Source organism: Oncorhynchus mykiss, chromosome 9, assembly GCF_057628025.1.
Source record: "Oncorhynchus mykiss isolate SJ-2025 chromosome 9, ASM5762802v1, whole genome shotgun sequence".
Taxonomy (NCBI): Eukaryota; Metazoa; Chordata; class Actinopteri; order Salmoniformes; family Salmonidae; genus Oncorhynchus; species Oncorhynchus mykiss.
Window position 1 is genome coordinate 13,639,719 of NC_143030.1, and position 25,740 is coordinate 13,665,458.

At 44.6% G+C, this 25,740-nt stretch overlaps 1 protein-coding gene across 1 annotated transcript in view; it reads left to right on the forward strand.

Annotated features, from left to right (window-relative positions):
- LOC110532911 (uncharacterized) overlaps positions 1–25,740 on the forward strand; it is a 229,663-nt gene that overhangs the window by 115,029 nt on the left and 88,894 nt on the right. The window contains exon 4 of the mRNA XM_036987303.2: positions 5,555–5,629. Coding sequence (XP_036843198.2) covers positions 5,555–5,629 — 75 coding nt within the window. The remainder of the gene's footprint in view (positions 1–5,554; positions 5,630–25,740) is intronic.

Genomic DNA, 25,740 nt, shown 5'->3' on the forward strand with positions numbered 1-25,740 from the left:
GGCTAGGTGGTTCGACTTGAATTCACCCGCTTAGACACAGCTACTCATCCGTAGCTTGGGTAGAAAAGGATTTCTTTGTCTTCAAACTTGTGTTGCGTTTTGGGTTCGTTTACTTTTTAGACCTCGGCTGCAGCTTGGGTCACTTAGTCTGATCTGTTACTTCTTCACTCACAGGCTTTATGCCCTCGGGTTAGAATGGGCGTAACCGCCTTAAGGGAAATTCTCTGGGCGTACCAACTTAAGAGGCAAGGTCTAGATTGTACTCAAATCCAATTTTAGACAACTAACTTCACATTTCATCTTTACCAAAACGTTCTCTTTGATTTTGACATTTTCCATACACCATACAATGTATAACCACAAACATATACTAGAAAAACTCTTAACATTACAATGTTTTCGTAATAACGTCATCTATTAACCTTTAATAACAAAACAAAAATGACATACATTTTCATATTCCATCTATCGTCATGACCACCATTGTGGCTGACGGAAACCATTGATCCAAAGTCCCTTTATTTCATGTTTAATGTTCTGAGGCTGGTTCTCCATAGTAACAGGACAAAGGAATTTGTCTGTGGCCTGAGATTTACCAGGGGTGTGAGGGGTCATAAAACCCCCAGATCTTCAGACCCCTAGATCTCTCCTCCTCTGTTGGGGTTGAGAGATAATCTGTAGGGTTGTGGTCTCCTGTAACCTGACCTGATCAGGACAGTCATGACAATGGGAAACATATGTTTACGTTGCCAAAGCAAGTGAAATAGATAATAAACAAATGTGAAATAAACAGTAAAAGATTAACAGTAAATATTACACTCACAGAAGTTCCAAAAGAATAAAGACATTTCAAATGTCATATTATGTCTATAGACAGTGTTGTAACGATGTACAACGAGTTTAAGAACAAAAGGGAAAATAAATAAACATAAATATAAGTTGTATTTACTATGGTGTTTGTTATTCGCTGGTTGCCCTTTTCTTGTGGCAACAGGTCACAAATCTTGCTGCTGTGATGGCACACTGTGGTATTTCATCCAGTAGAAATGGGAGTTTATCAAAATCGGGTATGTTTTCGAATTCTTTGTGGATCTGTGTAATCTGAGGGAAATATGTGTCTCTAATATGGTCATACATTTGGCAGGAAGTTAGGAAGTGCAGCTCAGTTTGCACCTCATTTTGTGGGCAGTGTTCACATTTACCACACACACACACACACACACACACACACACACACACACACACACACACACACGTATGTCTGTACAGTTAGACACTACAATAACACACATTCTCACATGGGAACAGACTGTGAGATTTCACCATGGTTCATTTGTAGTTCAGTAGTTAAGTACAGACAGAATCTTGTCATGTTGATGTGCTTACAGGGGCCCTGAGACCCTGGGCCTAATCCAGATAACGTTGGCCTGGCCCCCATACCCCTATCCCCTCATCTCTCACATCCCCATTCTTAATCCAGGGACCCTGGGCCTAATCCAGATAACATTGGCATTGCACCCTAACCGCTATCCCCTCATCTCTTACATGGTACCCAGTGTGTGTGTGTGTGTGTGTGTGTGTGTGTGTGTGTGTGTGTGTGTGTGTGTGTGTGTGTGTGTGTGTGTGTGTGTCTCTCTCTCTCTCTCTCTCTCTCTCTCTCTCTCTTACTGATTAACAAATCAAAGAGGGGTTGGTCAACAGAAACAGGCTGGACTCTTCTATAGATGTCGATACATGTTTATATATAGATGTATACAGATGTCTGTAGATGTATACAGATGCATACAGATGTATATACAGTGGGGCAAAAAAGTATTTAGTCAGCCACCAATTGTGCAAGTTCTCCCACTTAAAAAGATGAGAGAGGCCTGTAATTTTCATCATAGGTACACATCAACTATGACAGACAAAATGAGGGAAAAAAAATCCAAAAAATCACATCACATAAACAAAAGTTTATCTCAATACTTTGTTATATACCCTTTGTTGGCAATGACAGAGGTCAAACGTTTTCTGTAAGTCTTCACAAGGTTTTCACACACTGTTGCTGGTATTTTGGCCCATTCCTCCATACAGATCTCCTCTAGAGCAGTGATGTTTTGGGGCTGTTGCTCGGCAACACGGACTTTCAACTCCCTCCAAAGATTTTCTATGGTGTTGAGATCTGGAGACTGGCTAGGACAGTCCAGGACCTTGAAATGCTTCTTACGAAGCCACTCCTTCGTTGCCCGGGCGGTGTGTTTGGCATCATTGTCATGCTGAAAGACCCAGCCACGTTTCATCTTCAATGCCCTTGCTGATGGAAGGAGGTTTTCACTCAAAATCTCACGATACATGGCCCCATTCATTCTTTCCTTTACACCAATCAGTCGTCCTGGTCCCTTTGCAGAAAAACAGCCCCAAAGCATGATGTTTCCACCCCCATGCTCCACAGTAGGTATGGTGTTCTTTGGATGCAACTCAGCATTCTTTGTCCTCCAAACACGACGAGTTGAGTTTTTACCAAACATTTATATTTTGGTTTCTTCTGACCATATGACATTCTCCCAATGTTCTTCTGGATCATCCAAATGCTCTCTAGCAAACTTCAGATGGGCCTGGACATGTACTTGCTTAAGCAGGGGGACACGTCTGGCACTGCAGGATTTGAGTCCCTGGCGGCGTACTGTGTTACTTATGGTAGGCTTTGTTACTTTGGTCCCAGCTCTCTGCAGGTCATTCACTAGGTCCCCCCGTGTAGGTTCTGGGATTTTTGCTCACCGTTCTTGTGATCATTTTGACCCCACGGGGTGAGATCTTGCGTGGAGCCCCAGATCGAGGGAGATTATCAGTGGTCTTGTGTGCCTTCCATTTCCTAATAATTGCTCCCACAGTTGATTTCTTCAAACCAAGATGCTTACCTATTGCAGATTCAGTCTTCCCAGCCTGGTGCAGGTCTACAATTTTGTTTCTGGTGTCCTTTGACAGCTCTTTGGTCTTGGCCATAGTGGAGTTTGGAGCGTGACTGTTTGAGGTTGTGGACAGGTGTCTTTTATACTGATAACAAGTTCAAACAGGTGCCATTAATACAGGTAACGAGTGGAGGACAGAGGAGCTTCTTAAAGAAGAAGTTACAGGTCTGTGAGAGCCAGAAATCTTGCTTTTGTAGGTGGCCAAATTCTTATTTTCCACCATAATTTGAAAATAAATTCATAAAAAATCCTACAATGTGATTTTCTGGATTTTGTTTTCTCATTTTGTCTGTCATAGTTGAAGTGTACCTATGATGAAAATTACAGGCCTCTCTCATCTTTGAGTGGCTGACTAAATACTTTTTTGCCCCACTGTAGATATATACATTCCCCCTCTCTCTCTCTTATCCCTATTTGATCCTAAAGACCCCCCTGACTCCTAACCTAAAGGAAGCTGAGAACGCATAAAATCAAATCAAATTTTATTAGTCATGTGCCGAAGTGGGAAATGCTTACTTACAAGTCCTTAACCAACAATGCAGTTCAATAAATAGCGTTAAGAAAATATTTACAAAATAAACTAAAGTTTATACTAAAGAAAGATTTGACTAATTGAATTGACATGCAGAGAGAGAAGGGGAGAAACATGGGAGCAGCAGGAGAGATTTGACTAATTTAATTGACATGCAGAGAGAGAACGTGAGAACATGGGAGCAGCAGGGAGAGATTTGACTAATTGAATTGACATGCAGAGAGAGAACGTGAGAACATGGGAGCAGCAGGGAGAGATTTGACTAATTGAATTGACATGCAGAGAGAGAAGGGGAGAAACATGGGAGCAGCAGGGAGAGATTTGACTAATTGAATAGACATGCAGAGAGAGAGGGGAGAAACATGGGAGCAGCAGTATGTATCCATGCCAATGTCTCATTAGTTCCTCTCTGTCTCCATGCATATGGCCACAGGGCAGAGGGCAAGTGAAAATACCCCCTTCACTTGTTTCCCCTCTCTTCTCCACCTCTCCACTCTTCTCTCCATCTCTCCTCCCTTCTTCTCTCCACCTCTCTCCACTCTCCACTCCACCTCTCCTCTCTTCTCTCCACCTCTCCTCTCTTCTCTCCATCTCTCTTCTCTCAACTCCACCTCTCCTCTCTTCTCTCCACCTCTTCTCTCCACCTCTCCTCTCCTCTCTTCTCTTCTCTCCACCTCTCCTATCTTCTCTCCACCTCTCTTCTCCCCACCTCTCCTCTCCACCTCTCTCCTCTCCTCTCCTCTCCTCTCCTCTCCTCTCCTCTCCTCTCCTCTCTTCTCTTCTCTTCTCTTCTCTCCACCTCTCCTCTCTTCCCTCCACCTCTTCTCTCCACCTCTCCTCTCTTCCCCCCTCTTCTCCTCTTCTCTCTTCTCTCCACCTCTCCTCTCTTCCCTCCATCTCTTCTCTCCACCTCTCCTCTCCTTTCTCCACCTCTCCTCTCTTCCCTCCACCTCTCTTCTATTCTCTCTTCTCTCATCTCTCTTCTCTTCTCTCCACCTCCTCTCTTTTCTCCACCTCTCCTCTCTTCCCTCCACCTCTCTTCACTCTTCTCTTCTCTCATCTCTCTTTTCTTCTCTCATCTCTTCTCTCTTCTCTTCTCTCATCTCTCTTTTCTTCTCTCATCTCTCTCCTCTCCACCTCTCCTCTCCACCTCTCCTCTCTTCCCTCCACCTCTCATCTCTTCTCTCCACCTCTCATCTCTTCTGAAGAGGGGAGCTGATGTGTGTGTGCCCTTGACCTCCCCTTTTAGATACAAAATGATTCCATCACTGTCTATGGTATGCATTGCAATGCCAGAGGATTTACTGTTTGGTTGTGTTTCTATCCTGTGTATGAGGCACCGCTGGGGATAGTGTTCTTGATGACCATCATGTTCCACGTGAGGATGCAATTACTTCAGAATGTGTTCTGTCCCAGTTAAAGGAAGCTGAGACAGGACTGTGACAGGGACACTGTGACTGTGTTATTGTATCTCCTGGTTACCTGTCTTTACTGATGCTGAGACAGGACCGTGACAGGGACACTGTGACTGTGTTATTGTATCTCGGGGTTACATGTCTTTACTGATGCTGAGATAGGACCGTGACAGGGACACTGTGACTGTGTTATTGTATCTCCTGGTTACCTGTCTTTACTGATGCTGAGACAGGACTGTGACAGGGACACTGTGACTGTGTTATTGTATCTCCTGGTAACATGTCTTTACTAATGCTGAGACAGGACTGTGACAGGGACACTGTGACTGTGTTATTGTATCTCCTGGTTACATGTCTTTACTGATGCTGAGACAGGACTAAATAAAGGTAAAAATATATATATATCTAAATAATAAATGTAGGCTACCTGGAGAATGTTGAAGCAGTGTTATAATAGTCCTGTGTGGCTCAGTTGTACGATCATGGGGCTTACAACGCCAAAGTCGTGAGTTCGATTTCCGCTGGGGCCGACCATATGAACATGTATTCATGACAGGGACACTGGTTCCAAAGTAAGTCACTTTGGATGAGAGGGTCTGCTTAGTGGCATACAGTATATTATGTAATACTGATGTTCTCTCTCTCTCTCTCCCCAGGGGACCAGCCAGGAGCCCTGTAATGGGCTGGACTGTAGTGGAGGATGTAACTGTAACCCAGAGAAAGGTGGCAGGGTAAGACATACATATATATATAAACCTCTATTCTCCCTCTCACACATCCTTCCTCTCCTACTTCAGGAGGCTTTCTTAGCTTCTGGTCCAAATCCACACATGTCACAAAACAAGGGTACATCAGCAAAGTTCGATAGACCCAGTAAATCCTGGGTCAAAGACATGAAGTAGTGGAGGTGCTTGCAAAACAAAAGTTAGAAAACACATAGTGTTGCATTGAAAGACCGGTATAACCACAGAGACTCAGTAAAATGTTAGGGTTTTTGGACTGTTACAGGAGTTGAGGACAACATTCCTAACCACAACCAATTGGGTAAGAAAACTAAATGCTGTAGCCACCTTCAGAAAATGGTGGTTTTGGTCAAATTGAGTTCTGACAAACTCAACAACTATGTAGTAAAAAGAAAATGAAAGGAAATGAAGCACTGCTAGGGGACACAGTAGTAGGTATCTGTAGATAGACAGGTGCTCTTTGGACGAGGAGGACCAAACCACTCTTCATATAATAAAAATGCCTCCACTACAGTCCAGCCCATTACGGCATGTTCAGTGGAACAAAGATCTTTAAACTTGTGACGCGTTTTGGCAGCACGGCCTTCAGACATTTTTGTACCCCCTTTGCTACTCCCTGAGTTTTAAATCTTTGTTCCATTGAACATGTCATGAAAATGAAGACATTTATATTATGTGACTAGTGCCTTGGTCCTCCCGTGTTTGTTATTTTAACTGAACCGCTAGTCGCACATTGCTGGCATTGGTTGTGTTAAGCAAGGTTAGGGTTGCACTGTAGGTCATTTTTAACAGTAGTCAGGCACACACACGCACACACACACACACACACACACACACACACACACACACACACACACACACACACTCACACAACACTTCAAGTCTCTTTTTAAAACCACACCGATGCACCAATATCTAAGTTTTTCAACTTAGTTCCAGAGCCTTCAGAAAGCATCACACCCCTGGACTTTTCCCACATTTTGTTTTGTAACAAAGTGGGATTCAAATGGATTTAATTGTCATTTTTTTGTCAACAATCTACACAAAATCTGTAATGTAAAAATGGAAGATTTTTTTCCATATATATATATATGTACACTACCTTTCAAAAGTTTGGGGTCACTTAGAAATGCCCTTGTTTTTTCAAGAAAATCACTTTTTTTTTGTCCATTAAAATAACATCAAATTGATCAGAAATACAGTGTAGACATTGGTAACGTTGTAAATGACTATTGTAGCTGGAAACAGCTGATTTTTTAATGGAATATCTACATAGGCGTACAGAGTCCCATTATCAGCAACCATCACTCCTGTGTTCCAATGGCACGTTGTGTTAGCTAATCCAAGTTTATCATTTTAAAAGGATAATTGATCATTAGAAAACCCTTTTGTAATTATGTTAGCACAGATGAAACCTATTGTCCTGATTAAAGAAGCAGTAAATCTGGCCTTCTTTAGGCCAGTTGAGTATCTGGAGCATCAGAATTTGTGGGTTTGATTACAGGCTCAAAATGGCCAGAAACAAAGTACTTTCTTCTGAAACTCGTCAGTCTATTCTTGTTCTGAGAAATGAAGGCTATTCCATGTGAGAAATTGCCAATAAACTTAAAGATCTCGTACAACGCTGTGTACTACTCCCTTCACAGAACAACACAAACTGGCTCTAGAGTGTCTAGTTTGAGAAACAGACACCTCACAAGTCCTCAACTGGCAGCTTCATTAAATAGTACCCACAAAACACCAGCCTCAACGTCAACAATGAAGAGGTGACTCCAGGATGCTGGCCTTCTAGGCAGAGTTGCAAAGAAAAAGCCATATCTCAGACTGGCCAATAAAAATAAAAGATTAAGATGAGCAAAAGAACACAGACACTGGACAGAGATATGGCTTTTTCGCTCTGGAGAGACCTGAAAATAGCTGTGCAGCGACACTCCCTGTCCAACTTGACAGAGCTTGAGAGGAACTGCATAGAATGGGAGAAACTCCACAAATACGGGTGTGCCAAACTTGTCGTGTCATACCCAAGAAGACTTGAGGCTGTAACCGCTGCCTAATGTGCTTCAACAAAGTACTGAGTAAAGGGTCTGAATACTTATGGAAATGTGATATTTCCGTTTACATTTTTTTTATACATTTGTAAAAATGTTTTTTTTTTTTAAATGTTTTTGATTTGTCAATATGGAGTATTATGTGTAGATTGATGAGGAAAACAACTATTCAATCCATTTTAGAATAAGGCTGTAACGTAAAAAATTTGGAAAAAGTCAAGGGGTCTGAATACTTTTCAAATGCATTGTAGCTTGATTAGATAAGTATTCAACCCCCAAGTCAATACATGTTAGAATCACATTTGGCAGCGATTACAGCTGTGGTCTTTCTGGGTAAGTCTCTAAGAGCTTTCCACACCTGGATTGTGCAACATCTGCCCATTATTATTTTCAAACTTCTTCAAGCTCAGTCAAGTTGGTTGTTCATCATTGCTCAGGTCTTGCTCAAGTCTTGCCATAGATCTTCAAGCAGATGTAAGTCAATACTGTAGCTCTGCCACACAGGAACATTTACTGTCTTCTTGGTAAGAAACTCAAGTGTAAATTCGGCCTTGTGTTTTAGGTTGTTGTCCCGCTGAAAGGTGAGTTCATCTCCTATTGTCTGGTGGAAAGCAGACTGAACCAGGTTTTCCTCTAGGATTTTGCCTGTGCTAAGCTCCATTCAGTTTTTTTTTTCATCCTGAAAAGCTCCCCAGTCCTTAACAATTACAAGCATACCCATAACATGATGCAGCCAATATGGAGAGTGGTACTCAGTAATGTGTTGTATTGGATTTCCCCAAACAGAACTCTTTGTTAAATACTTTGCCACATTTTTTAAAGCATTACTTTAGTGCTTGTTGCAAACAGGATGTATGTTTTTGAATATTTGTATTCTTTACCAGCTTCCTGCCTGTATCTCTGTCGTAATTGGGTGTATTGGTGCACCATCCAAAGTGTAATTAATAACTTCACCATGCTCAAAGGGATATTCAATCTACCAGTAGATGTCCTTCTTTGCGAGGCATTGGAAGACCTCCCTGGTCTTTGTGGTTGAATCTGTGTTTGAAATGCACTGCTTGGCTGAGGGACCTTACAGATAATTGTATGTGTTGGGTACAGAGATGAGGTAGTCGTTAAAAACTAATGTTAAACACTATTATTGTACACAGAGTCAAGGCAACTTATTGTGTGACTTGTTAAGCACATTTTCTGACCTGAACTTATTTAGGCTTGCCATAACAAAGTGATTGAATATTTATTGACTTTGATTTTTAATTAATGTGTACAAATTTCAAAACAACCTAATTCCACTGTGATATTATGGGGTATTGTGTGTAGGCCAGTGACAAATCATTTCAATTTATCCATTTACAATTTTGTCTGTAACACATCAAAATGTTAAAAGGTTAAAGGGTATGAATATTTTCTGAAGGCACTGTAGTTCCCTCAAGCACCAACTGACCTTTATCATTTATGAGCGTGAGCTAATCTAAAAAGAAATATAGGCATTCTCCAGACATTTTCTGCATAACTACACAGATTATTTCTTTAATACTCCAAGAAAAAGGTCATATGCTTTTATTGCAGTGATGGCTGGTTTATTTTCATAGGAGAGCCCAAGCTCAACAGGTCCCGACATTACATGTCTGCCTGTCTCGCTCTCTAGCTGTTTAGCTGTCTGCCTGTCTAGCTGTCTGCCTGTCTAACTGTCTGCCTGTCTAGCTGTCTGCCTGTCTAGCTGTCTAGCTGTTTAGCTGTCTGCCTGGCTAGCTGTCTGCCTGTCTAACTGTCTGCCTGTCTAGCTGTCTGCCTGTCTGCCTGCCTGTCTAGCTGTTCACCAGTCTGCCTGTGCTTCTGCCCTTTGCTGAAGTTAATACCTGCAGGCTAGTCATAGTCAATTACCTGGGTCTAATCAATTACCTTGGTCTAGTCAATTACCTTGGTCTAGTCAATTACCTGGGTCTAATCAATTACTTTGGTCTAGTCAATTACCTGGGTCTAGTCAATTACCTGTGTCTAGTCAATTACCTGGGTCTAATCAATTACTTTGGTCTAGTCAATTACCTGGGTCTAATAAATTCACCCTGTGTTCTGGGATAGGCAGGTCTGGATGTTGGCCAACAGAGATGTTACCCTGTGTTCTGGGATAGGCAGGTCTGGATGTTGGCCAACAGAGATGTTACCCTGTGTTCTGGGATAGGCAGGTCTGGATGTTGGCCAACAGAGATGTTACCCTGTGTTTTGGGATAGGCAGGTCTGGATGTTGGCCAACAGAAATATTATCCTGTGTGGGTGTGTGTGGTTGACAGGGATCGCTAAATGTCAGGAGGAGGGATGCTAGTGACACATGCATCACCGCTATCCGTTATCACCCCCTCCCCTTACACCCCTCGACTCTTGACCCTCTATCCCCGCCCCCTTGCCCATCCAAACGAAACATCATCAGATCATGGCCCCTGAATTACTTTGCATGTGTCCCAAATGACACCCTAGTCCTCTCATAGTGCACTACTTTTGACCAGAGCTCTATAGACCCTGATCAAAAGTGGTGCACTTTGAAGGGAACAAGATGCCATTTGGGAGAAAACGTATAACTACACATCAGCCTCTTGCCAACAAGCATTGTGTTGATTCGGGGCTGGGATAAACCAACAAATATAACAACAAAGATAGCTGTTTTCCGGTATGTTGATTTAGATTCATGATGAGATGAGTAGAAGAGGGTAATTTGATATGTTTGATAATGTTCTGTGTAAACACTGCTGTTGATGGGTATACGGTAGCGCCGTGGCGACCGGGACATTTTGTCAGACGGTTGTTGTCTTGTAAAAGTCTGCCGGTCTCACGTTAATTGACCGTTAATTAACATAGACAAGTTTAGCATCTCCAGGCCTCCACACATACAAGTCACACACAAGTCACACACAAGTCACATACAAGCCACATACAAGTCACACACAAGCCACACACAAGTCACACACAAGTCACACACAAGCCACATACAAGCCACATACAAGCCACACACAAGCCACACACAAGTCACACACAAGTCACACACAAGTCACACACAAGTCACATACAAGTCACGCACAAGCCACGCACAAGCCACGCACAAGCCACGCACGAGCCACACACGAGCCACACACGAGCCACACACAAGCCACACACAAGCCACACACAAGCCACACACAAGCCACACACAAGCCACACACAAGCCACACACAAGCCACATACAAGCCACGCACAAGCCACGCACAAGCCACGCACAAGCCACGCACAAGCCACACACGAGCCACACACGAGCCACACACGAGCCACACACGAGCCACACACGAGCCACACACAAGCCACACACAAGTCACATACAAGTCACATACAAGCTGATGATGTGCACCTTTGGAACATATAAAACAGTTGAATAAATATATTTAATATCAAATCATCACAATACATTTGTTATTTATTGTAGTCAGGTCTAAAGAAACATTATGAAGAAAATGTATTTCAGAAGAACAGAATGAGTTGGCCTACTGTATGTTATCTGGCTTAGGGTTGACCCCAACACTAACCACAATCAGTGAACCGACAGCATCACCTATCCCATACGTTCTCTCCCAGACTCATGGAAAGGAAGTTTGGAGTGTAGCAGAATGTAACCAGTCCCATCCAGAACGCATAATAATACAGCCCACTCAAAGGATATTACAGTGATTTTTTTATTTTGGAATATATGCTATACCAAATATGTTTTGTATTTGTTATTTCTGATATGTGTAATCGGGCATATGTTATGTATAACAGCACAATCATTGGGGGGGCTTGGGCTCATATGCAGGGCCATGCGTATGCATCAGCTCTAATATGCATATGGGCGGTTTTAATGAATCATCCCCCTAGAAAGCGCTGTCCATTTCATTGTTAGGCTTGAAACAACACCCATAACTACCATGTTTTCCACTCTGTTCCAACCTGTTGTTGAACTTCTCTTGGTGAGGTGTGTTTTAAAAGCAGGATACTGTGTTGAAGATATGTTTTTGATGTGATTTTCTATTGAATTTACATTGATGTCAGAGTGGTCAGAGGGACAGTAGAGCCCTGAGTACCAGGCCATTATGACCTGATGGTCGTTAGAGCCCTGAGTACCAGGCCATTATGACCTGATGGTCGTTAGAGCCCTGGGTACCAGGCCATTATGACCTGATGGTCGTTAGAGCCCTGGGTACCAGGCCATTATGACCTGATGGTCGTTAGAGCCCTGAGTACCAGGCCATTAGCGACCTGGTGATCGTTAGAGCCCTGAGTACCAGGCCATTATGACCTGATGGTCGTTAGAGCCCTGAGTACCAGGCCATTATGACCTGATGGTCGTTAGAGCCCTGAGTACCAGGCCATTAGCGACCTGGTGATCGTTAGTGAGTTGGGTTCTACCAACACATGTCCAGAGTGCATAAGAGGAGATTACCGTGACTCGACAGTCACCTGGAATTTGACTGTGGTCATCAAATCAAATCCAATTTTATTTGTCACATACACATGGTTAGCAGATGTTAATGCGAGTGTAGCGAAATGCTTGTGCTTCTAGTTCCGACAATGCAGTAATAACAAGTAATCTAACTAACAATTCCAAAACTACTGTCTTGTACACAGTGTAAGGGGATAAAGAATATGTACATAAGGATATATGAATGAGTGATGGTACAGAGCAGCATAGGCAAGATACAGTAGATGGTATCGAGTACAGTATATACATATGAGATGAGTATGTAAACAAAGTGGCATAGTTAAAGTGGCTAGTGATACATGTATTACATAAGGATACAGTCGATGATATAGAGTACAGTATATACGTATGCATATGAGATGAATAATGTAGGGTAAGTAACATTATATAAGGTAGCATTGTTTAAAGTGGCTAGTGATATATTTACATCATTTCCCATCAATTCCCATTATTAAAGTGGCTGGAGTTGAGTCAGTGTCAGTGTGTTGGCAGCAGCCACTCAATGTTAGTGGTGGCTGTTTAACAGTCTGATGGCCTTGAGATAGAAGCTGTTTTTCAGTCTCTCATGACTGACGGTCCTAGTATAGGGTTGTAAAAGTTAAGTTAGGGAAGTATAGTATAGTATAGAGGGCTGGGTGGGATCACACAGTAGCTGATAGCTGGTAGCTACTGCAGAAAAAACTCAGAGAGAAATGTCCCTACTATGTCGAGCGCTCAGCTGTCATGTTGCAGGTGGTGTGAACTGGGCTTCTCAGCCCGAACACACAATAAACTAGCAAGGGATTGAGTGAAAGAATGAGACGGAATGAGTGAGGGAATGAGACGGAATGAGTGAGGGAAAGAGACGGAATGAGTGAGGGAAAGAGACGTAAAGAGTGAGGGAATGAGAAGGAATGAGTGAGTGAATGAGAAGGAATGAGTGAGAGAATGTACCTATGAGATAATGTACCTGATATTTGATGAAAAAGGCATCATTAGGTATGGCTGCAGGACAGGACATTTCATTTATATGTTCAAGTGAAATAAAATGTGTCACGTTCTGACCTTAGTTCTTTTGTTATGTCTTTGTTTTACTATGGTCAGGGCGTGAGTTGGGTGGGTTGTCTATGTTCTTTTTTCTATGTTGTGTTTTGTGTTTGGCCTGGTATGGTTCTCAATCAGAGGCAGGTGTCGTTAGTTGTCTCTGATTGAGGACCATACTTAGGTAGCCTTTTCCCACCTGTGTTTCGTGGGTGATTATTTTCTGTTATGTGTACGTCACCTTTCAGAACTGTTTCGTTTCTCCTTTATTTTGTTTAGTGTTCGCTGTTTAATAAATATATGATGAACACTTACCACGCTGCCCTTTGGTCCTCACCTCATTCCAACGACGAGCGTTACAGAATCACCCACCAACCATGGACCAAGCAGCGTGGTAACAGGAAGCAGCCAAAATCGCAAGACTCCTGGACATGGTAGGAGATTTTGGACGGCAAGGCACCCTGGGCACAGGCTGGGGAATATCGCCGCCCCAAGGCAGAGCTGGAGGCAGTTAAAGCTGAGCGGCGGTGGTATGAGGAGGCAGCACGGCAGCGCGGCTAGGACAAGAGGCAGCCCCAAAAATGTATTGGGTGGAGGCACACGTGGAGTGTGGCTAAGTCAGGTAGGAGACCTGCGCCAACTCCCCGTGCTTACCGTGGAGAGAGGTGGACCGGGCAGGCACCGTGTTATGCCGTGAGGCCCACGGTGTCCCCGGTGCGCAGGCATAGCCCGGTGCGCTACATAGCAGCGCCTCGTATCGGCCGGGCTAGAGTGGGCATCGAGCCAGGTGCCATGAAGCCGGCTCAGCGCATCTGGTCTCCAGTGTGTCTCGATGTGTACGTGTCGCCAACTCCATTCTCCTGTAACCCTCCTCACACTGCTCCAGAGAATCTCAGGCGGGCTCCGGCACTCTCCCTGGGTCGACCGACCACCTCTCTATTTCGTCCCAAGTTGTCACATAGTCCAGATCTCGCTGCTGCCCGTTACCACGCTGCTTGGTCCTTGGTTGGTGGGTGATTCTGTCACGCTCGTCGGTGGAAGAAGGTGAGGACCAAAGTGCAGCGTGGTACTTGTTCATGTTATTTATTTAAAACTGAACAACATCTAACAAAGAAACAAACAGCACAGCCGAAACAGCGCCGTCAGGTGCAAAACACACTAAACAGAAAGTATAATCACCCACAACTCAAAGGTGAAAACAGGCTGCCTAAGTATGGTTCTCAATCAGGGACAACGATTGACAGCTGCCTCTGATTGAGAACCATACCAGGCCAAACACAGAAATACCAAATCATAGAAAAAAGAACATAGACTGCCCACCCAACTCACGCCCTGACCATACTAAAACAAAGACATCACAAAGGAACTAAGGTCAGAACGTGACACCAACACAACCTCCAGAGTTCACGCTGGCACAGTTTGTGTTGGTCTAAAAACAGTATGTGTGTATGAGCCCCCTTGACAAGGTAGGACAGCAAGCCACGCTTTGGTTCAGAAATTGTTTAGAAATTGTGGCAAAAGTACCAATGACTTGAATGGGATTTGTGCCACAAATGTTAAAATGTTAGCAATTGGAAACAGTGTTAGGGAAATAAACCACATATCTAGGACCAGAGTAGCCTACCACCCAATAACCATAAACATAAGGGAATGAAAACTGACATAAGATCAGTATCCAAGCCGGGCTATCACCCTATTCCCCTATTCCAATGGAAGCGCGCCAATCTTAAGCACAGATCTAGGATCTGATTAGCCTACCACTATAATAACCATGACTGGACCTCAGTCATCCATCCTACACTATTTTGCCTGTCCCCATAGGAGGACCCTTTTTGGTTGCAGGTAGAACCCTTTTTGGTTCCAGGTAGAACCCTTTTTGGTTTCAGATAGAACCCTTTTTGGTTCCAGGTAGAACCCTTTTTGGTTTCAGATAGAACCCTTTTTGGTTTCAACACCTTTGGGGTTCCATCTAGAAGCCTCTGTAAAAAAGGTTGTACATGTAATCCAAAAGTGTTCTACCTGGAACCAAAAGTGTTCTACCTGGAACCAAAAGGGTTCTACCTGGAACCAAGAGGGTTCTACCTGGAACCAAAAGGGTTCTACCTGGAACCAAAAGTGTTCTACCTGGAACCAAAAGTGTTCTACCTGGACCCAAAAGTGTTCTACCTGGAACCAAAAGTGTTCTACCTGGAACCAAAAGTGTTTTACCTGGAACCAAAAGGGTTCTACCTGGAACCAAAAGGGTTCTACCTGGAACCAAAAGGGTTCTACCTGGAACCAAAAGGGTTCTACCTGGACCTGGAAACAAAAATGTTTCTTTAAAGGGTGGGGACAGCCGAACAACCCTTTCAGGTTCTAGAGAGCACGTTTTTTCCTAAGTCTACACATCGCTCAGCCATTTTGACTCAAGTTGCGCACCCCAAAATGGACACAGTGCCAACTGCTCTGTCATTCTTCATTCAGTCAGTGGCACTTCACTCCTTCCAATGGTAGTCGAAGATGTCCACCTCCATCCTTTGTCGTAGCTGTCTCTGTAAGTGTGTAAGTAAGTACCTTTGTTATTTTACTTGGGAGGGGATTCGATGATGCAATACAACACCAGGTGGAACCATCCAGTGATTTCCCATCGGGTAATTAAACGCCTTGATGTAATAAATAATAATGTGACATACTGGAACATAACAGTAAAGAGTCTAGATTCAGAGAGGAGAATCAGATGGCTGGGAAACACACACACACACACAGGATCAGATGGCTGGGAAACACACACAGGATCAGATGGCTGGGAAACACACACACACACAGGATCAGATGGCTGGGAAACGCACACATACAGGATCAGATGGCTGGCAAACACACAAACACACAGGATCAGATGGCTGGGAAACACACACATACAGGATCAGATGGCTGGGAAACACACACACACACACACACACACACACACACACACACACACACACACACACACACACACACACACACACACACACACACACACAGGATCAGATGGCTGGGAAACACACACAAGATCAGTTGGCTGGCAAACACACACAGGATTAGATGGCTGGGAAACACACACATACAGGATCAGATGGCTGGGAAACACACACAGGATCAGATGGCTGGCAAACACACACATACAGGATCAGATGGCTGGCAAACACACACACACAGGATCAGATGGCTGGGAAACACACACACACACACACACACACACACACACACACACACACACACACACACACACACACACACACACACACACACACACACACACACACACACACACACACACACACACACACACACACACACACAGGATCAGATGGCTGGGAAACACACACAAGATCAGTTGGCTGGCAAACACACACAGGATTAGATGGCTGGGAAACACACACATACAGGATCAGATGGCTGGGAAACACACACAGGATCAGATGGCTGGCAAACACACACATACAGGATCAGATGGCTGGCAAACACACACACACAGGATCAGATGGCTGGGAAACACACACACACACACACACACACACACACACACACACACACACACGGGATCAGATGGCTGGGAAAACACACAGGATCAGACGGCTGGGAAACACACACACACACACACACACACACAGGATCAGATGGCTGGGAAACACACACAGGATCAGATGGCTGGGAAACACACACAGACACACACACACACACACACACACACACACAGGAGAGAGAGATGTAGACCTCAACCTGTCTGGACAGAAGAGAGAGATGTAGACCTCTAGCTGTCTGGACAGAAGAGAGAGATTTAGACCTCTACCTGTCTGGACAGAATAGAGAGATGTAGACCTCTACCTGTCTGGACAGAAGAGAGAGATGTAGACCTACCTGTTTGGACAGAATAGAGACATGTAGACCTCTACCTGCCTGGACAGAATAGAGAGATGTAGACCTACCTGTCTGGACAGAATAGAGAGATGTAGACCTACCTGTCTGGACAGAAGAGATGTAGACCTACCTGTCTGGACAGAAGAGATTGATGTAGACCTACCTCTCTGGGCAGAATAGAGACATGTAGACCTCTACCTGTCTGGACAGAATAGAGAGATGCAGACCTACCTGTTTGGACAGGTGTGTGTGTGTCTATATACTGTTTAAGAGAGGGGGCAGATTCTCTGAAATGTCATCTGTAACAGGCCTCTCCCTTCCTCCGCCTAACCCATCTCAGTTTTTCCCCCCTCCTCCCCCACCCTTTCCCTTCGTCCCCCACCCTTTCCCCTCGTCCCCCCACCATTTCCCCTCCCCCCACCCTTTCCCCTCATCCCCCCACCCTTTCCCCTCGTCCCCCCACCCTTTCCCCTTTGCTCAATTACATATATCTCAGCCCAATCTCTATCAATATCATAGGCCTATATACAAGCCTAACTCTCAGCCTCTGTCCATAGGAAATAATGCCTTTTAAAAACACAAGCCAGCCGAGTGTGTTTAGTCCCTGAGTCCTTTTGTTCCCCGAGGAGAGAGACGGGGAAGAGGGGACGGGAGAGAGAGAGAGGAGAGAGACGGGGAAGAGGGGACGGGAGAGAGAGAGGGGGGACGGGAGAGAGAGAGGAGAGAGAGAGAGGAGAGAGAGAGGGGACGGGAGAAAGAGAGAGGAGAGAGAGAGAGGAGAGAGGGGACGGGAGCGAGAGAGAGGAGAGAGAGAGAGGAGAGAGGGAACGGGAGAGAGAGAGAGGAGAGAGAGAGGAGAGAGAGAGAGGAGAGAGAGAGGGGAGAGAGAGAGAGGAGAGAGGGGACGGGAGAGAGAGAGGAGAGAGAGGACGGGAGAGAGAGAGAGGAGAGGGGACGGGAGAGAGAGAGGGGACGGGAGAGAGAGAGAGGAGAGAGAGAGAGGAGAGAGGGGACGGGAGAGAGAGAGAGGAGAGAGAGAGAGGAGAGAGGGGACGGGAGAGAGAGAGAGGAGAGAGAGAGAGGAGAGAGAGAGAGAGAGGAGAGAGAGAGAGGAGAGAGGGGACGGGAGAGAAAGAGAGGAGAGAGGAGAGAGGGGACGGGAGAGAGAGAGAGGAGAGAGGGGACGGGAGAGAGGAGAGAGAGAGAGAGAGAGAGGAGAGAGGGGACGGGAGAGAGAGAGAGAGAGGAGAGAGGGGACGGGAGAGAGAGAGGAGAGAGAGAGAGGAGAGAGGGGACGGGAGAGAGAGAGAAGAGAGAGAGAGAGGAGAGAGGGGACGGGAGAGAGAGAGGTGATGGGAGAGAGAGAGAGGAGAGAGAGAGGAGAGAGGGGACGGGAGAGAGAGAGAGGAGAGAGAGAGAGGAGAGAGGGGACGGGAGAGAGAGAGAGGAGAGAGAGAGAGGAGAGAGGGGACGGGAGAGAGAGAGAGGAGAGAGAGAGAGGAGAGAGGGGACGGGAGAGAGAGAGAGGAGAGAGAGAGGGGACGGGAGAGAGAGAGAGAGAGAGGAGAGAGGGGACGGGAAAGAGAGAGGAGAGAGAGAGAGGAGAGAGGGGACGGGAGAGAGAGAGAGGAGAGAGAGAGAGGAGAGGGGACGGGAGAGAGAGATAGGAGAGAGAGAGAGGAGACGGGAGAGAGAGAGAGGAGAGAGGGGACGGGAGAGAGAGAGAGAGGAGAGGGGACGGGAGACAGAGAGAGGAGAGAGAGAGAGGAGAGAGGGGACGGGAGAGAGAGAGAGGAGAGAGGGGATGGGAGAGAGAGAGAGGAGAGAGGGGGGAATAAAGAAAAAAGAAAGAAAGAAAGAAAGAAAGAAAGAAAGAAGGGAATGAAGGAATACTTTTTCCTCATAAGACTAGATCGGAGATCTAGATATTGGAGTGATTTGGACCAATAACATCCGTTTCCACCAGAGGTGAGAGGTCGCATAGGGATGACAGGATAGTTTGTGTTAAGCACATCAACACCAGGCTTTAATCTGTTTAGGGTCCCCAGGGATCACACCAAGACCCAGGACCCTACAACATGTGTCTTCACTTTGGCCTCAAGATGGAGCGAGAGGGAGAGAGAGAGAGAGGGAGAGAGAGAGAGAGAGACAGAGAGAGGAGAAGTGAGAGAGACAGGAGAGCAAGAGAAAGAGAAACAGAGGGAAACAACGTGGTTGGAAATTAAACAATGCAAAGCTTTGTTGACTTGAGAACATGGAAGCCATGTGGCCTTAGTGATTCTTTAGTCAGAATCAGTTGCTGATCTTTAACAAATACACAGAGGATCAGTGTATAGTAATATACATATGTGTATAATATATGTATATGTATAGGTGTTTTACTAAAAGACATTAAGAGATTAAGCAAACTTCTGCACTCAAGTGTTGAGACATGAGAGGATAGTGAACTAGGGAGGGAAGGTGGGCTCCTTTTCTATCCCTCTCCCTCTCATTCTCACTCTTCCTTTCTGCCTCTCTCCCCAACTAGCTCTCACAGTCTAACTTCAGAATTAGACGCTCATTCACATTTTACCAAACATTAAATTTCATAGTTGTTGCAAACATCAAATTTCATCAAACATCAAATTGTATAAACAGAGCAGAGTTGCCCCCTAGTGGCCAGTCTCCACGTCATCTCCCAACATGAATGGACGTCAAATACTGACTTGTATCATAGGTGACCTGGCTGCTCTCTCTCTATGTCAATTCAATTCAATTCAAGGGGCTTTATTGACATGGGAAACATATGTTAACATTGCCAAAGCAAGTGAAATAGAAAAGTAAAATAAACAATAAAAATTAAAAGTAAACATTACACTCACAGAGTCTGTACATAGTCAAAGCTTTCCTTAAGTTTGGGTCAGTCACGAAGATCAGGTATTCTGCCACTGTGTACTCTCTGTTTAGGGCCAAATAGCATTCTAGTTTGCTCTGTTTTTTTGTTAATTCTTTCCAGTGTGTCAAGTAATTATCTTTTTGTTTTCTCATGATTTAGTTGGGTCTAATTGTGTTTCTGTCCTGGGGCTCTGTGAGGTTTGTTTGTGTTTGTGAACAGAGCCCCAGGACCAGCTTGCTTTGGGGACACTCTCTCTGTAGATGATGGCTTTGCTATGGAAGGTTTGGGGATCACTTCCTTTTAGGTGGTTGTAGAATTTAACAGGCCTTTTATGGGTTCTATAACTGAGTCAAGTATTTTTAGCCAGTTGGTATGTCAAATTTTATGTTCCTTTTGCCTTGCCCTTCTTGCCTTGTCTCTCAGCTCGTTCACAGCTTTGTAGAAGTTACCTGTGGCGCTGATGTTTAGGCCAAATTATATATTGTTTTTTGTGTGCTCTAGGGCAACTGTGTCTAGATGGAATTTGTATTTGTGGTCCTGGGACTGGACCTTTTTTGGAACACCATTATATTGGTCTTACTGTGATTTACTGTCAGAGCCCAGGTCTGGCAGAATCTGTGCAGAAGATCTAGGTGCTGCTGTAGGCCCTCATTGGTTGGTCTCCATCTCCCCTTTTTGGGCCCCTCGATGAAAGAGTACCTAACTGCTTGACCGAATTCCTTACCTTAATACTATCTCAGAGAGAGAGAGAGAGAGAGAGAGAGAGAGAGAGAGAATTCCCTCTCCAATGTGGCCCCCTAGACAAAACAACCCCAAAAAATGGGTCACAACTCCTGCAGCTATGTCGCACGCTGGGTCTGTACATGGTCAATGGTAGGCTTCGAGGAGACTCCTATGGTGGGCGGCCTATGGGTCGCCCACCAATACTCATGGACCAGGCAAGGAGGGCATTGATCAGAGAGGCAACAAAAATACCAAACATAACACTGAAGGAGCTGCAAAGCTCCACAGCAGAGATTGGGGTATCTGTCCGTAGGACCACTTTAAGCCATACAATCCATAGAGCTGGGCTTTACGGAAGAGTGGCCAGAAAAAGCCATTGCTTTAAAAAAAAAATAAGCAAACACATTTGGTGTTTGCCAAAAGGCATGTGGGAGACTCCCCAAACATATGGAAGAAGGTACTCTGGTCAGATGAGACCAAAATGGAGCTTTTTGGCCATCAAGGAAAATGCTATGTCTGGCACAAACCCAACACCTCTCATCACCCCGAGAACAACATCCCGACAGTGAAGCATGGTTGTGGCAGCATCATGCTGTGTGGATGTTTTTCATCGTCAGGGACTGGGAAACTGGTCAGAATTTAAGGAATGATGGATGGTGCTAAATACAGGGAAATTCTTGGGGGAAACCTGTTTCAGTCTTCCAGAGATTTGAGACTGGGACAGAGGTTCACCTTCCAGCAGGGCAATAACCGTAAGCATACTGCTAAAGCAACACTCGAGTGGTTTAAGGGGAAACATTTAAATGTCTTGGAATGGCCTAGTCAAAGCCCAGACCTCAATCAAATTGAGAATCTGTGGTATGACTTAAATATTGCTGTACACCAGCAGGAACCCATCCAACTTGAAGGAGCTGGAGCAGTTTTGCCTTGAAGAATGGGCAATTATCCCAGTGACTACATGTGCCAAGCTTATAGAGACATACCCCAAGAGACTTGCAGCTGTAATTGCTGTAAAAGGTGGCTCTACAACGTATTGACTTTGGGGGGGTGAATAGTTATGCACGCTCAAATGTTCAGTTTTTATGCCTTATTTCTTCTTTGTTTCACAATAAAAATATAAAATATAAATAAATATAATATTTTGCATCTTCAAAGTTGTAGGCATGTTGTGTAAATCAAATGATACGAATCTCCCAAAAATGTATTTTAATTCCAGGTTGTAAGGCAACAAAATAGGAAAAATGCCAGGGGGTGAATATATATATATATATATATATATATATACAGTATATATATAATACTTCCGCACACCACTGTACATGATCACATCTTGGAATCAACTATTAAAGACGACCAGAACCCACTGGATTCTCAAATTACCTTGAATGAACTACAGGACAAAATCCAAAACCCTCCAACCTATAAAGGCCTGTTGTGTTGACGGTGTCCTCAATGAAATGATACAATATACAGACCACAAATTACAATTGGCTATACTTAAACTCTTTAACACCATCCTTAACTCTAGCATTTCCCCCAATATTTGGAACCAATAACTGATCACGCCAATCCACAAAAGTGGAAACAACTTTGACCACAATAACTACTGTGGGATATGCATCAACAGCAACCGTGGGAAAAAAACCTCTGCATTATCATTACCAGCAGACTCGTACATTTCCTCTGTGAAAACAATGTACTGAGCAAATGTCAAATTGGCTTTTTACCAAATTACCGTACGACCGACCACGTATTCACCCTGAACAACATAATTGACAAACAAACAAATCAAAACAAAAGCAAAGTCTTCACATACTTTGTTGATTTCAGAAACGCTTTTGACTCAATTTGGCATGAGGGTCTGCTCTACAAATTGATGGAAAGTGATGTTGGGGGAAAAACATATGCCATTATAAAATCCATATACACAAAAATTGGCTAAAAACACACATTTTTTCCAGGGCACTAGAACAGTCTGCAGCACCTGGCCTCACCCTACTAGAATCTGAAGTAAAATGTCTACTGTTTGCTGATGATCTGGTGCTTCTGTCCCCAACCAAGGAGGGCCTACAGCAGCACCTAGATCTTCTGCATAGATTCTGCCAGACCTGGGCCCTGACAGACCTGGGCCCTGACAGACCTGGGGCCTGACAGACCTGGGCCCTGACAGACCTGGGCCCTGACAGACCTGGGCCCTGACAGTAAATCTCAGTAAGACCAAAATAATGGTGTTCCAAAAAAGGTCCAGTTGCCAGGACCAGAAACACTCATTTCATCTAGACACAGTTACCCTAGAGCACACAAAAACTATACACACCTCAAATTCCATCTAGACACTGTTGCCTCGGCCTAAACATCAGCGCCACAGGTAACTTCCACAAAGCTGTGAATCATCTGAGAGACAAGGCAAGAAGGGCATTCTATGCCATCAAAAGGAACATAAAATTTGACATACAAATTGGGATCTGGCAAAAAATACTTGAATTAGTTATGGAGCCCATTGCCCTTTCTGGTTGTGAGGTCTGTGGTCCGCTCACCAATCAAGAATTCACAAAATGAGACAAACACCAAATTATGACTCTGCATGCAGAACTCTGCAAAAATATCTTCTGTGTACAATGTAAAACACCAAATAATGCATGCAGAGCAGAATTAGGCCGATACCCGCTAAAGTCCAGAAAAGAGACGTTAAATTCTATAACCACCTAAAAGAAAGGGATTCCCAAACCTTTCATAACAAAGCCATCACCTACAGAGATATTAACCTGGTGAAGAGCCCCATAAGCATGCTGGTCCTGGGGCTCTGTTCACAAACATAGTCCACAGAGCCCCAGGACAGCAACACAATTAGGCCCAACCAAATCATGAGGAAAAAACTGTGCAAATTAGAATGCTATTTGGCCCTAAACAGAGAGTACACAGTGGCAGAATACCTGACCACTGTGACTGACCCAAACTTAAGGAAAGCTTTAACTATGTACAGACTCAGTGAGCATAGCCTTGCTATTGAGAAAGGCCGCTGAAGGCAGACCTGGCTCTCAAGAGAAGACAGGCTATGTGCTCACTGCCCACAAAATGAGGTGGAAACTGAGCTGCACTTCCTAACCTCCTGCCAAATGTATGACCATATTAGAGACACATATTTCCCTCAAATTAAGTAGACCCACAAAGAATTTGGAAAACAAACCCAATTTTGATAATCTCCGATATCAATTGGGTGAAATCACAGCAGCAAGATTTGTGACCTGTTGCCGCAAGAAAAGGTCAACCAGTGAAGAACAAAAACAATTGTAAATACAACCCATATTTATGTTTATTAATTTTCCCTTTTGTACTTTAAATATTTGCACAACATTACAACATTGTATATAGACATACCTGCATGACATTTTGGAACGTTTGTGTGTACTGTTTACTGTTATTTCACTTTTGTTTGTTATCTATTTGCTTTGGCAATGTTAACATATGTTTCCCATGCCAATAAAGCTACTTAAATTGAATTGACAGAGAGAGAAAGAGAGCCCCCCCTATATCCCTCCATCCCTCTTTCTCTCTCTCTCCCCCCGCCAGCTCCCTCTCTCCCTCACTCCCTCCCCCTATCTCTCCCCCTCCATCCATCTAACCCTCTCTCTCCCGCGCTCCCTCTCTCTCTCCTTCACTCTCCCTTCATACCTCTCTCTCTCCGTCTTCGATCTCTCTCCTGCTCTGTCCCTCTCCCTCCAACTCTCTCTCCCTCCCTCTCTCCCTCATCCCTCTCTTACTCTCTCCTTCACTCCCTGCCACTCTCAATCTCACTCTCCACATCTCTCACTCTCTCCCTCTCTTGCTCTCTCGCTCTCTCCCTTTCTCTCCCTCCCTCCCCCTCCCTCCCTCCTCTTTCTCTCTCCCCTGCTCTCTCTCCCTCTCTCCCTCCCACCCTCTCCTCCTCTCTCCCTCCCACCCTCTGTCTCGCTCCCTCTCTCTCTCCCCTCTCTCCCTCACCAGGGGTTTAGACTTTTAAAAATGACATTTTCCTAGAAAATGGTATTCTGAGCAGTAAGTAGGTTTAAGCTACTTTCAAGGTTTAAGCTACGTAAGTTCCCAGGCAGGACAAACTCTTACACAGGTCAGGCATAGTAACTTCAGGGGGACTAAATTCATCTTTGAACTACATCACACAAACACTCCTCCCCCATCTCCTCCTCTCATCCTAGCAGCGCCCCTGACCTCTCCCTCCTTGACCTTTCTACCCTTTGACCTAGCCAAAGCAAGTTAAATAGATGAGTGAAAGTGAAATAAACAAAAAATGAACAATAATCTCTCGCTCTCTTACGCTCTAATTCTCTCTCCTATACCCACCTTCCTGACTCCTTCCCCCCCTCTCATCCCCCTCCTCTTCCTCTTCCTCTCCTCCCACCTCCTTTCCTCTCCTTTCCTCTCCTCTCCTCCCCCTCCTCTCCTCTCCTTTCCTCTCCTCTCCTCCCCCTCATTCTCTTCTTCTCCTCCCCCTTCCCTATTCCCTCATGTCGTCTCTGACCTTTAACTCCTAGTTTTCCTGGCTGGTGTCTGGCAGGTGTATGATGAGTGGTCTTGATAACAACGCTGGAGATAAAAGCTGTATGACAGGGGTGTCACACTCATTCCATGGAGGGCCTAGTGTCTGAGGTTTTTTTCCTTGCAATTAAGATCTTGACAATCAGGTGAGCGAGAGGGAGAGAGAGAGAGAGATGTTTTAAAAGCCCGTATTGAGGCTCAACTAAGATCAAGTTCTTGTGTCTTGAGATATTTTGTCCCTTATCTTACATTTCAATCCTTTACACTGCCCCCCTCTGGTGAATTCTCAAACTGTCTCATCCTCACTTTGAATCAGTTTAGCCTTTTAGATCACAATGAATAACATTACATGGATACAGGGAGGACCTGATCCCAGATCAGCACTCCTACTCTCTGATGCTTGTCACATACTGCCCCAGAGCTCAAAGCCAGCCTGACTTTCTTTCTCGTTAGCTTTGTTTTCATTCCAGAACCTAACTGTGCATTCAGGCATCAATTCAAATGTGTATTTGTCACGTGTGCCGAATACAACAGGTGT